Genomic DNA, 12642 nt, shown 5'->3' on the forward strand with positions numbered 1-12642 from the left:
TTATGCCTATGATTCCCCCTATGATTCTCTCTGCATTAAAATTCTCTCTTCAACTTATGTTTTCATGTTATTATTTTAATCTAATTTCTTTTTCATATTCATACTCCAAGAACAAGCCATTTACACTTCCTGTCTCCTTTTCCTCTTGTTTTTTTTTTTTTTAGAATCTAGAATCTAAAGTCATCACTCAACTAAAATTGTTCTCTCTAAAGTTACCATTGACTTACCAATTGCCAAGTCTCAGATCTTTTTTCAAACTTCACCATTCTTTATGTGTCTGTTGCATAACATTGTTAACCACCCAATCTGTACAGTTTATCTCTTTTTGACTGCTTCTTAGTTTTCTTTGCTGATTGGTTCACTCAACTAAACTTATCACTCAACTGAAAATATGCCAAATCTATTGGACACTGAGGAAAATTAGGATGGGTTCAAAATATTACAAACCTTTTGTAGTTTACCACATGAAAGACAGTTCATCTTTGCCCTGAATGCTATAAATGTTCTTTAGTATTAGAGATACTACAACATTAATGTGGCATACCATGCAATTTATAATTTTGTTTACTCTTCCAATTCTACTTTAAATTCACTCTTCTTCATTGGTTAAACAATCAATTTTGTTAAATTTACATAATTTTAATTGCTTTAAAATTATGTAAAAGGACAAAACGAATACAATATATGGTCCAAATGCTGCTACAATATTTTTATTAATTAGTTATAATTTGTTTATGCAGAAAGATATACAAAAATCTTATGCCTGTGGATTTATAGGTGTATAACTTTGACCTCCTGTTGGTATTGTCTTCTTGAAATCTGTCTGCATCCTTTGTATGATTTGAAGTCAAATGTCTCTTAAATTCTTTCTCCTGGACAATTCAACATGGCTCAATAACAAATAGCTGCTATATCATTCTGGTTAAGCATATATAGAAAGCCTCTATCCCATCTCTCATCCTCTTTTTAATGCATGTAGAATTTAATGGAAAGCATTCTTGAAGAGTTCTCCAAAAGTTGCAGAGTTCATTTATTTCTCCTGTTGATAATAAAATTGTAAACCAGTTGTGTTTTTGGTTATAACAAGAGAAAATAAAATTTGAGGATTTAGAATAGAATGAGAAGTTAGAAATCATCTAGTCAAGGAAAATTTTTCAATTCAAATCCTTGTTGAACTTTGCTATAATTTAAAACTCCAAAAACTGAATTAAATTTCAATTATTTCTTCATTTAAATGTAAAACCTTTATTTCTTCATTTAAATGTAAAACCTTCCAAAATAGACACAGAATCAAAAAAAATCCAAAATATTAATGATAGATGGTTTTGTGAATAAAACTTATTTGTCTGTTAAAAGTAGAAATATTTATAAATGAATTGAAATAATAATAGTTATTCTTAGAAGAAACTTATCTTGGTTGTGGTATAAAACCTTTTGTTAACAGAAGGATTATTTTGTAGTTTTCAGTCTTTGGCTGCCTGATGAAGTCTGTGGACAATTTCTTATAGTAATATTTTAAATAATCGAATTGGATTAGAAATTGGTGAAAATAAAATTTTAGTTTATTCCCATCCTTCCATCCAAAGTCATGGACTCCTCTGAAATTTATCCACAACTTCCTCAGAGATCTGTGGACTTCATGCAAAGAATCCTAGAGGGTAGGCCTAGAACTGATGTGCCGATTCCTCAGTCTAATCATCGCAGCCTTCATCTCCTGATTCCTCAGACTGTATATAACTGGATTTAATAGAGGAGTGATAACAGAGAAAAACACTGAGAGAAATTTGTCTAATGCATAGCTACTAACTGGCCAAGCATAGATTAAAATACTTGGCCCAAAAAAGAGAATCACCACTGTAATGTGAGCAGATAATGTGGACAGAGCCTTAGAAAGACCACTTGGAGAACGACGCTGGACAGTGACCAAGATAACAATATAAGAGATAAGTAAAAGAACAAAGGAGATCAGTGAGAGCAGCCCACTGTCAGCAATGACAAGAAGGTCTAGGATATAGGTATCAGTACAAGCAAGGCTCATCACCAGAGGAAGGTCACAAAAAACATCATCAATCACATTAGGACCGCAAAAAGGCAAGGTTACAGCAAAGGCCATTTGGCTCATGGTGTGCACAAAGCCAACAACCCATGAAAGCAAGATACTTCTTAATAAGATCCTCCAGTTCATGATAGTTGTATAGTGGAGAGGTTTACAAATTGCAACATAACGATCAACAGCCATGACTACGAGAAGAGCCATCTCACTGCCCCCTAAGAGGTGAACTAAAAATATCTGTGCCATGCAGCCCCATAAGGAGATGGTTTTTCTCTCCCTGAAGAAGTCTGTGATCATCTTGGGGACAGTAACAGTGGAAAGGGTCATGTCAAGAAAAGAAAGATTGGCAAGAAGAAAGTACATGGGAGTGGAATTCAAACGGGAATCAAAGGTAACCATCACTATAATGAGACTGTTTCCAACCAAAATTGATGTATAGGCCAGGAGGAATATCGCAAAGAAAAATATTTCGAGTTCCCAAGAACTGGTGAGTCCTAACAAAATAAATTCATTTATCACAGAGTGATTCTTCAAATCCATCTAGTTGATTAAATGTCAAGAATCCAGATCTCTGTAAAGATAAAAATCTAAATAAAGTCACAATTTTGAATGAATATTCTTGAATACATGATAATATAGAAAAATATTCATATTAAAGAAAATATTAGAGGCTGAAAATTTTTGAAACATCTCCAAACTGAATTAATTCAAGAAATATTTTAAAAGCAACATTAAAGAAATCAATTTAGCCTAAAAACAGAGAAATAAATTAACCTGCAATTTGAAGTCACACCATGCTGTGGTACCACAGATAAATTATTTTACAAATTGTAGATGAATAAAGTAATCATAAGTCATCTGCTCACTCTTCCAGCTCACTCTCAGAACCACCCTACCCCATTGGTCTATTGTATCTGCACAAAGGTTTTTTATATCTCCTTCTCTCCCCCTGCCCCATGAATGAGTATTGTCTTTCCTGTCTTCTCCTATTTTTCAGCTCTCACTTATATTTTGTCTTCTCCTTTTAGAATGTATGCTCCTTGAGAGTATTTCCTTGTTTTTTTTTTTAAATCCCTAAGATTAAATACAATGTTTGGAACATAGTAAGCACTTTAAAAAATACTCTATTATCAAATCCTGCTCCAAAGACTTACCAGCAATGTTATCTTGGCCAAGTCACTTAATTCAGCCTCAGTTTTCTCTTTTAAAATGGAGATAATCACTCTCTGTTATTATTTGCTTGCATTTTGTTTCTTTTTTTCTCAGTTTTTCTTTTTCTTCCTTCTTGATCTGATTTTTCTTGTGCAACTGGATGGCTGTGTGGATATGTATATACATATTGGATCTGGCATGTGTTTCAGCATATTTGGCATACATTGGACTGTTTGCTGGGGGGGGGGGGGAGTGAGGGGAAAAAGGGGAAATATGCCACACAGGGTTATGCAGGGGTCAATGTTGGAAAAATTACCCATGCATATACTTTGTGAATAAAAAGCTTTAATTAAAAAAAATAAAAATGGAAATAATAATAATCTATACTTCCCAGAATTTTTGTGAAGATTAAATGAGGAAATATTGGTAAAACATTTCACAAACCTTACAGCATGTAAATTATAACTATGAGCTATCATTTTTTAATATTTGTTCATTGGAGTTGTTCATCTTCTGTAAAAATGAGGGAGTGGTATGAAATAGGCTTTAATGTAGCATCTAGTTCTATCCCCATGATCCTAATTATTCTCTAAAGTTAACTGTTTTTTCAATTATATATTAAACCTAAACAGTTGTTCAATAAAAACAGCCAAACTAGTTTGAGACCTAGATTAGCAAATGTCTTGGACCAGTGGTTCTCAGTCTGGGAACTCAAAGCTCTTGAGGTGTTCAGAACATTCATATAACTATAACAATGATAATCACCTTGATCTTCATTTTACTCTGATGTGGGCTTTGGAGAGATTTTTTTTTTTTGATGTTCAGAAAGCATTTTCATACTTCAAAAGTTTGGACATCTATATTTTTATATTTTATAGGTATCTAGAATGGAAGTCTTCGACTATAAAGACTGCTGTGCAAATCAAGTTGATATGCAGATAATAAGGATTATCAGTACTAGAGACTATTGATTACCTAACTGATATTGATTACTTTGTGTTTACTCTGTACAAATATTTTACCTACTTGTCTGTGCATATATTTTTGTTTTGTCTCAGAATCTCATCATGTAGAGTCCAAGAAGCAAACTTAGCTTCAAAAAAGTGCAATAAATTTAATAAAATTCACAGAGGTGAATGTAGTAGTATAACTGATACAACTTTCTATTCAGATCTAGTTGCTATCAATAAAAAAAGGCACATTTTTGTCTTGTTTGTGATTTTACATTGTTCCCAATTTAAGATTGTACTTATATTAATTCCCCAAGCATTTTTGCAAATTGTGTAAATAACAAGAAAATAATCAAGAAAATAATAAACTAGGCTATGTTTTACTTCCAAACCAACACTGTTCTCTTACATTTCATTATATGTCAAATCCAAAAATTGCTATTTTTTTCATGCACCTCTGACTTTGAATGGTAATTCTATTTGCAATTGGGAAGACTCATCTTCAGCATTCGCTATAAACACATGAAGACATCTCATGAAAAAAGTCAAAAAAATACAAAATCAAATAGATATTTATTGAACAATGTCCCAAAGTTAGCATTAAGCTATTTTAGTACCAATGTTATCTGGGTAGAGAGATGTGGCTAAAAATTGAAAAAAAATGAATATTGTATAGATATTATTACTCTGATAAATAGGAACTAACACTTCAGAAATGAGATTGACTATCTCATTGACTATCTCCTATATTGAGTAGAGGAGAACATGAAAAAAAAAAAAGCAGGCAACTAAAAAATTCAATACACATTATATTATCAGAATTAAATTATATGACAATTTAAAATATATAAAACCATATTTAGTAAAGCAATAACAATTATCATTGCTTTTCTTCCTAATTACAATTTTTTGTGTAATTTTGAATTAAAGCTTGGCATGTGATATCCATTATTTACTTTTTTTTCATAATTACAACTTTTTATTGACAGAACCCATGCCTAGGTAATTTTTTTACAACATTATCCCTTGTACTCACTTCTGTTCTGACTTTTCCCCTTCCTCCCTTCACCCCCTCCCCCAGATGACAAGCAGTCCTATACATGTTAAATATGTCACAGTGATATCCAATATTTTCAAAGAAAATTCTTTTCTTTCTTCTTAATCAACACTCAATACTCTCTTAGATTTCCATTTATCTTTTGGGGTTTTCCTTTAAAATATTTTATATATGTTTTTGTTACTATGTGTTACATTAAATGTTTAGCTGTCCCTTTTCCTATACATTTCCTTGAAAATTCTTATTTCATCTATCTTCCCAATATTTCTTGAACATATCTCCTATTTTTTACTCACACAACTACTTACTTTCATTCAGACTCTCATCGCCTCTTTCACTGAAAGATATTTGCTGAATTGACATGAATTTTACTATTTTACTAGAGTTATAACTTCTCAAACTGATTCTAGTATTTCTTCTTAGGTAATAGGTCTGATGATTTCACTCCCTGGTTCAACACTCTCAAGTGACTTCCTATTGCAAAGAGAATAAAATGTTTTATGATTTGTGCATTAGTCTAACATATGGTCTCTGAAATGGTAGATTTGTTCTGTCCCATTGACAATATTATCACCCAAATACATACACACACACACACACACACACACACACACACACACACATTCATCGACAATCTTTCCCCTTGGCTTTAACCCTACATTTCTATTACCAGATTTATCACTACCTGTATTATTAGCCAGTCACATGCACCTTGAACTGTCCAAAGACATTCTCATAAATCAATTTCTATCACTTTTCTTCTGGTTTGATGTAGTTTTAAATCAAGTCAAAATAATCTTCCTAAATGATAGGTCTAGGAAGGTAATTCACTTGGCAATGTTTTCTGGTGTCTTTCTATTGCAAAGATAATGAAAAACAAAATTCAACATATGGTACTAAAGTTCATTCTTTTATAAATCCCATTGTCTCTTATCCAGTGATAATCAATACTCTTTTGGATTTCCATTTCACTTTGAAATTTTCCTACATAATGTTTAAATTTTTTTGTTCCTAAGTGTTGTCCTAAGGGTTTGATAACACCTCATTACAAGTTAGAATGAGTCTAATAAATGGTAGCAGAACTGAAAGGCAATTTGTTTATTTGATCAGGAAAATGATGGATAACCACATTAGATATTCCTATTTGATAATATCTGGGAATAGTCACTCAGCCCCTGGATGATAATGAATCACAGGAAAAAATCAACAAAGAATCAGAAAGGAGGGATCTCAGAAGCCATATAGTTCTATCTACTCATTTTAAAGATGAAGAAACTAAGGCATGGGGAAGTTAATTTATATTTATCCTTTAAATTGAAAGAGTATATACTTACTATTCATTTATCAAAAATATATAGAAATCCATTATGTGGTTATTACACGAGTATCCCAATATATTAATATTAGTCATCCAACCTACCAACTCTAGACAGACCTCAAGGAGCAGCTTCTTCAATGAGATAGAATCACTTTGAGATTATGACTCTCTTGATTATTTTCCTGTGACTCTAAGAACAAAGTCTTATATAAACTTACTCCCATAAAAAGAAGACAAGAAAAACTTTAATTTGATAACAATCATGAAGTTAGAAGAGCAAATCTCCATGGGAATTATTAGAGGACCTTGCCAATTTTCTCTAAGCTTCAAAAGGATTTTTCTTTTGTAATTAAAGGGAAAACTTCAACAAAATAGCAGTCATTAATCATCGGAACCTATTTCTGATAGGTTAATTACATATTAAAGGGCAAGTTCTTGTCTATTTCTTAGAGCACCAAACTGATGACATCTGCAAAAGTTATGCTCTACTCTTTTAGCTAATCTTCTACTGTCAGTGTTTGATGAGAAACAACAAAATAAAGTGAATCTTTGGTCATCCAAGGCCAATGTGCAGTTCCATACTCAGTCTTTTGATTCAGAATTTGTTCTCACATTTTAGAGATTAATCTGGAATAGGTTCCAACATTGCAAATTTAAAGCAGTCAGGAGATCTATCTAGGGGAACCTAGCATCTGGTAGTACAGGAATCTAGTGTTATGGAAACCCAAGAATCCAAAAATCTAGTCTATTTTGGGCTTCCCAACCAGGCCAGTGAGAAGGAATCTTTGAGATCCAACCCAAGATATAATAACTCATTACTTATAAAATCATATTTGGTAATGAACTTGCTGGGACCAATGATGTGTAGAAACTGCTAAATTTGAGATTTTTCTTCTCAGAGACCACATCTTTATAGGAGATGAAAGTATGTCCCCAACATAAAAGGTGAAAATGTGTGTGGTTTTATTCTTACTTTATCTTTTTTTGTTTGTTTTTGCTGAGGCAATTGGGTGATTTGCCCAGGGTCACACAGCTAGGAAGTGTCAAGTGTCTAAGATGAGATTTGAACTGAAGTCTTTCTGACTTCCAGGCTGGTGCTCTATCCACTGTGTCATCTACTGCCCCCTTACTTTATCATTTAATTACTAATTAATTAATTAAATACTTCTTTATAAAATCTAATTGTTTTTAATTGTTTAAATGCAACTGGGGCATTAGTCAGTAATTTGTAAGTAATGCCATACTAGGAATGAGAAGCATTAGAGAAAAATATCCAGGAAATTCAGTCAAATTTACAAGAATAAGAACCGTTTTTTAATTGACAAATAGTCAAAGGATACAAATAGGCAGTTTTCAGAGGAAAAAATCTGAGATAGCAACAGGCATACAAAAAACTATTTTGTTTCTGTTCAGTCGTTTCAGTTGTACACCATTCTTTATGACCTCATTTGGGTTTGGGGGATTTTTCTGATAAAAATACTGGAGTGGTTTGCCATTTCCTTTTCCAGCTCATTTTATGCAATTGGAAATTAAGACAAATAATTGACTTACCAAAGATGACACAATTAGAAAATGTCTAAGACCAGATTTAACTGGAATTTTACTGACTCCAGGCCCAGCACTCTATGCACTGTGCCACATATCTTCCGCCCCAATTAAAAATAATCAAGAAAGAAATTAAGAAAGTAAAAAGAACTTTAGAAAAGTTAGACCACAGTACACTTTTGGAGAAAATTGAATGGGAATAGAAATTCATATACATTTTGGCTGTGGTACATGGCACCTACAAAAAAATTTCCTCTCTCAGAACTAGGTAAATATAACCAAAAACACATAAGAAAAATGCTAAAGAGATGAATAGAATTTAGAAAACTTATATTTCTGAAGAAAATTGAGTAGAAATAGAAAGAAATATATCTTTTCCATGACACCCACACAAAAATTGAAGATGCATTAAAGTATAAAATCTTCACAATCCAATGCAAAGAAGAATTGTTAACTTGTTAACAATTCGGTTAAATCTTTTCATATCATAATGCAATAAAATTACATTTAATAAAGAACAATGGAATGAGTACATCGAAGGACAAGTCTTAGAACCAATGATTTCATTAAAAAGAATGAAAATGAGCCAACATACCAAAAACTTAGGAAGTACAGTCAAAGCAATACTTAGGAAAAAATGTATATTTTTAAATCCTAACTTCAAATAAAATAGAAACAAAGCAGGCAAATGAAATGCAACTAAAAAAGCTAGGAAAAAAACAATATAGAATCTTCAATTAAACACCAAATTTGCAGTCTGGAAAATCAAAGGAGAGATTAATAAAATTGATAATTAAAAAAATTATTGAACTAGTAAGTAAAATTAGAATTTGGTTTTACCTGGAAAAAACAGAAAATAGATAAATATTGGTTAATTTGATTTCAAAAAAAAAGAAAACCAAATTACCAGTATCAAAAAAGAAAAGATAAATTTATCAGCAAAATAAAAGAAATTTTAAAAATTATTAGGAAGTATTTTGTTCAATTATGTGCCAATAGAACTCATAATCTAAGAAAATAAATGAATATGTACAAAAACATATTCTAAAGCATTAAAAATATAAGAGAAATGCAAAATAAAACAACTCTGGGGTACTACCTCATATTCATCAGATTGTCTAAGATGACAGAAAAGGTAAATGTCTAAAGCTGGAATTGATTGATGATAGCATTTGTTTTCTATGGCTCTACATAATTGAAATTTTTTAACCTTCTTAATTAGTAGGAAGAACGAGAAGAGAAAGGGAGAAAATTTAGGACTGAAAATAAAATAAAATTTAATTTTACAAAAGTGAAACGTAACCCAAACCTTCATATAAAACCCCAAGTGGAAGATATAATCAGCCTGGCTTTGTGATAAGGAGCCATATGTTACATGTCACAGTTATTTTATTGATAATTTAATCTTTCAAAATAAAAGAGTAAGGAAATAACATACATGCTCAATACATATATAGAATTTAATCTAACCCTGCAGAAAAATAGAAAGGAGATGGAATATGGGAAAGGAGAAGGATGATAAAAGAGGGGGCATATTGGGAGAGGGAGTGGTCAATAGCAAAACACTTTTGAGGAGGGACAGAGTGAAAGGAAAGAGAAAATAAATGGGGGAAAACACAATTAGCAATAGTAACTATAAAAAAAATTAGAAGCAAGTCTTTCTGAAGTAATATTATTATGCTCTGGAAAATGATGAGCAGGAGGCTCTCAGGAAAAAAACAAAACCTGTAAAGTCCTTCATGAACAAAATGAAATATACTGTACACAATGTAATAGCAATGTTCTGGAATGACCAGCTGTAAATGACTGTTTATGTTCAGTAGTACAATCATCCATAACTCTGTAGGACTTAAGATGGAAAATCTCTAAAACCAAAAGCAGATTAAGCCTTTGAACTGATTTTGTAGTGACAGAATCCACAAATATTTGGAGTACAACACAGTTCCAGAAGAAGTTACTTTGGAAGAAATTCAGAACAGATCTGTCAGAGTTGGACAGGGGGACAGTCTGCCTAGTCCAGACTTCAGCAATAAAATACTAGGGCAAGGAGCTAGAGTGGGGAGCCAAAGCACTGTGGTATCTGTGCACTGAAAATTTTTCTGTGAGGTGCTTAAACTACTCTGTGTGGTTGCAAATAGGTGGTTTAGCAGATTTCCTGTAAAATACTCAAAAGCAAATACAAAAGGCAAACTGTAAGCCACTGAGCCCCAGAAGAACTCAGAACTTGTCTGCAATTACCCAGCACAGGAAATCAGTGAGAAACACCAGCCCCAGGGCAAACTAAAGCAACTGTTACCCTTTTGCCATAAGAGCAGAGCTCGACCTTTAAAAATATAACCAAAAAAGCAAAAAGAACTCTGACCATAGACAGTTTTTATGTAGAGAGATAACAGCCCTCAAACTCTGAGGTTCTAAAAGGCAAATCAACTCCAGATGAAGCCCAACAGGAAGATATGAGATATTCCTCACTTTCTTGGAAGATTTCAAAAAGGATCTTAAAAGAAAGTTAGAAGAAAAGTGGGAAAAGAAAATGAGATCTTTGAAAGAGGGTATAGAAAAGGAAAAACAGAAATTATCTGAAGAAAACTCCTTAAAAAATAAATATGGTGAAATGGGAAAAGCATATAACTCCCCACAAAATAGATATGAAAAAGAAACCCATTTGCTGAAAAACAGAATTTGTGAAATGGAAAAAAATGTGATGAACAAAACAATTCATTTAAAAATACAATAAAATGATATACTAAAAATTAGAATTGAACAAATGAAAGTGAATGACTGAATGAGACATCAACTATCAGTCAAACAAAACCAAAAAAATAAAAAAAAAGAAGAAAATACAAAATATCTCAAAAACAACTGACCTGGAAAATAGATTAGGAGAGACAATCTAAGGATTATTGGACTTTCTGGAAGACACGATGAAAAAAAGAGTTTAGACATCATCCTTCAGGAAATCATTAAAAAAAAACTGCCCTGGTGTCCCAGAACCAGATGGTAAAGTAGCCATTGAAAAATTCAACAATCAACTCCTGAAAGAGACCCCAAAATGAAAACTCCAAAGAACATAGTAGCTAAATTTCAGAATTTTCAGATCAAAGAAAAAATATGGCAGGCAGCCAGAAAAAAACAATTCAATATTGAGGAACTACAATCAGGATTATCCAAGACCTAGCCGCTTTCACCTAAAAGGATCAAAGGGCCTGGAATCTGATATTCTGAAAAGCAAAGGAACATGCATTACAGCCAAGAATAAGCTATCCAGCTAAAATGAACATTATCTTTCAGGGAAGAAGATGGATATTAAATGATAGAGGTGAATTTCACCTAATTCTGATGAAAAGACCAAATCCCAAACAAAAAAAAATTAATAACCAAAAATAGAACCCAAGAGAAGCATAAAAAAGGTAAAAAGGAAAGAAGTTTTGAGAACTATATTTCTGTTATGGGTATACTTAGAGAGTGTGGGTATAATTTGGTTTTATTATGATTATCTGAAAAAGTAATGAGAAAGAGAAATGTACTGGAAAAAGGAAAGTGGAGATAAAATGAGAGAAATTACATCTCATGCAGAGTCAAAGAAGACCTATTTTTAAAAATAATTATAACTTTTTATTGACAGAACCCATGCCTGGGTAATTTTTTACAACATTATCCCTTGCACTCACTTCTGTTCCGACTTTTGCCCTCCCTCCCTTTACCCCTCCCCCAGATGGCAGGCAGTCCTATACATGTTAAATATGTCACAGTATATCCTAGGTACAATATATATGTGTAGAACCAAACAGTTCTCTTGTTGCACAGGAAAAATTGGATTCAGAAGGTAAAAATAACCTGGGAAGAAAAACAAAAATGCAAAGTTTACATTCATTTCCCAGTGTTCTTTCTTTGGGTGTAGTTGCTTCTGTACATCATTGATCAATTGAAACTGAGTTAGATCTTCTCTTTGTTGAAGAAATCCACTTCCATCAGAATACATCCACATACAGTATCATTGTTGAAGTATATAATGATCTCCTGGTTCTGCTCATTTCACTCAGCATCAGTTCATGTAAGTTTCTCCAAGCCTCTCTGTATCCATCCTGCTAGTCATTTCTTACAGAACAATGATATCACATAATATTCATATACCACAATTTACCCAACCATTCTCCAATTGATGGGCATCCATTCATTTTCCAGTTTCTAGCCACTACAAATAGGGCTGCCACAAACATTTTGGCACATACAGGTCCCTTTACCTTCTTTAGTATCTCTTTGGGGTATAAGCCCAGTAGTAGCACTGCTGGATCAAAGGGTATGCACAGTTTGATAATTTTTTTAGCATAATTACAGATTTCTCTCTAGAATGGTTGGATTTGTTTAGAACTCAACCAACAATACATCAATGTCCTAATTTTCCCACATCCCCTCCAACATTCATCATTATTTTTTTCCTGTCATCTTAGCCAATCTGACAGGTGTGTAGTGGTATCTCGGAGTTGTCTTAATTTTCATTTTTCTGATCAATTGGAACACTCTTTCATATGAATGGAAATAGTTTCAATTTCATCATCTGAAAATTGTC

The 12642-nt window shown here is 32.5% G+C and overlaps 1 protein-coding gene across 2 annotated transcripts; it reads right to left on the bottom strand.

The window, feature by feature from the left end:
* Positions 1–1651: 1651 nt before the first annotated feature.
* LOC127552514 (olfactory receptor 4K13-like) lies at positions 1652–10866 on the bottom strand. 2 transcript variants are annotated; one of them, XM_051983021.1, is made up of 2 exons: positions 10855–10866; positions 1652–2581 (listed from the first exon to the last, which is right to left on the bottom strand). In XM_051983021.1, the coding sequence occupies exons 1-2, from the start codon at positions 10864–10866 to the stop codon at positions 1652–1654; spliced, it is 942 nt and encodes a 313-aa protein (XP_051838981.1). The 2 variants fall into 2 exon arrangements, with proteins under 2 accessions (XP_051838981.1, XP_051838982.1); XM_051983022.1 differs by lacking the exon at positions 10855–10866 and having other exon boundaries at positions 1652–2596.
* Between the last annotated feature and the right edge of the window lie 1776 nt (positions 10867–12642).

The sequence above is a fragment of the Antechinus flavipes genome, chromosome 2, assembly GCF_016432865.1.
Source record: "Antechinus flavipes isolate AdamAnt ecotype Samford, QLD, Australia chromosome 2, AdamAnt_v2, whole genome shotgun sequence".
Taxonomy (NCBI): Eukaryota; Metazoa; Chordata; class Mammalia; order Dasyuromorphia; family Dasyuridae; genus Antechinus; species Antechinus flavipes.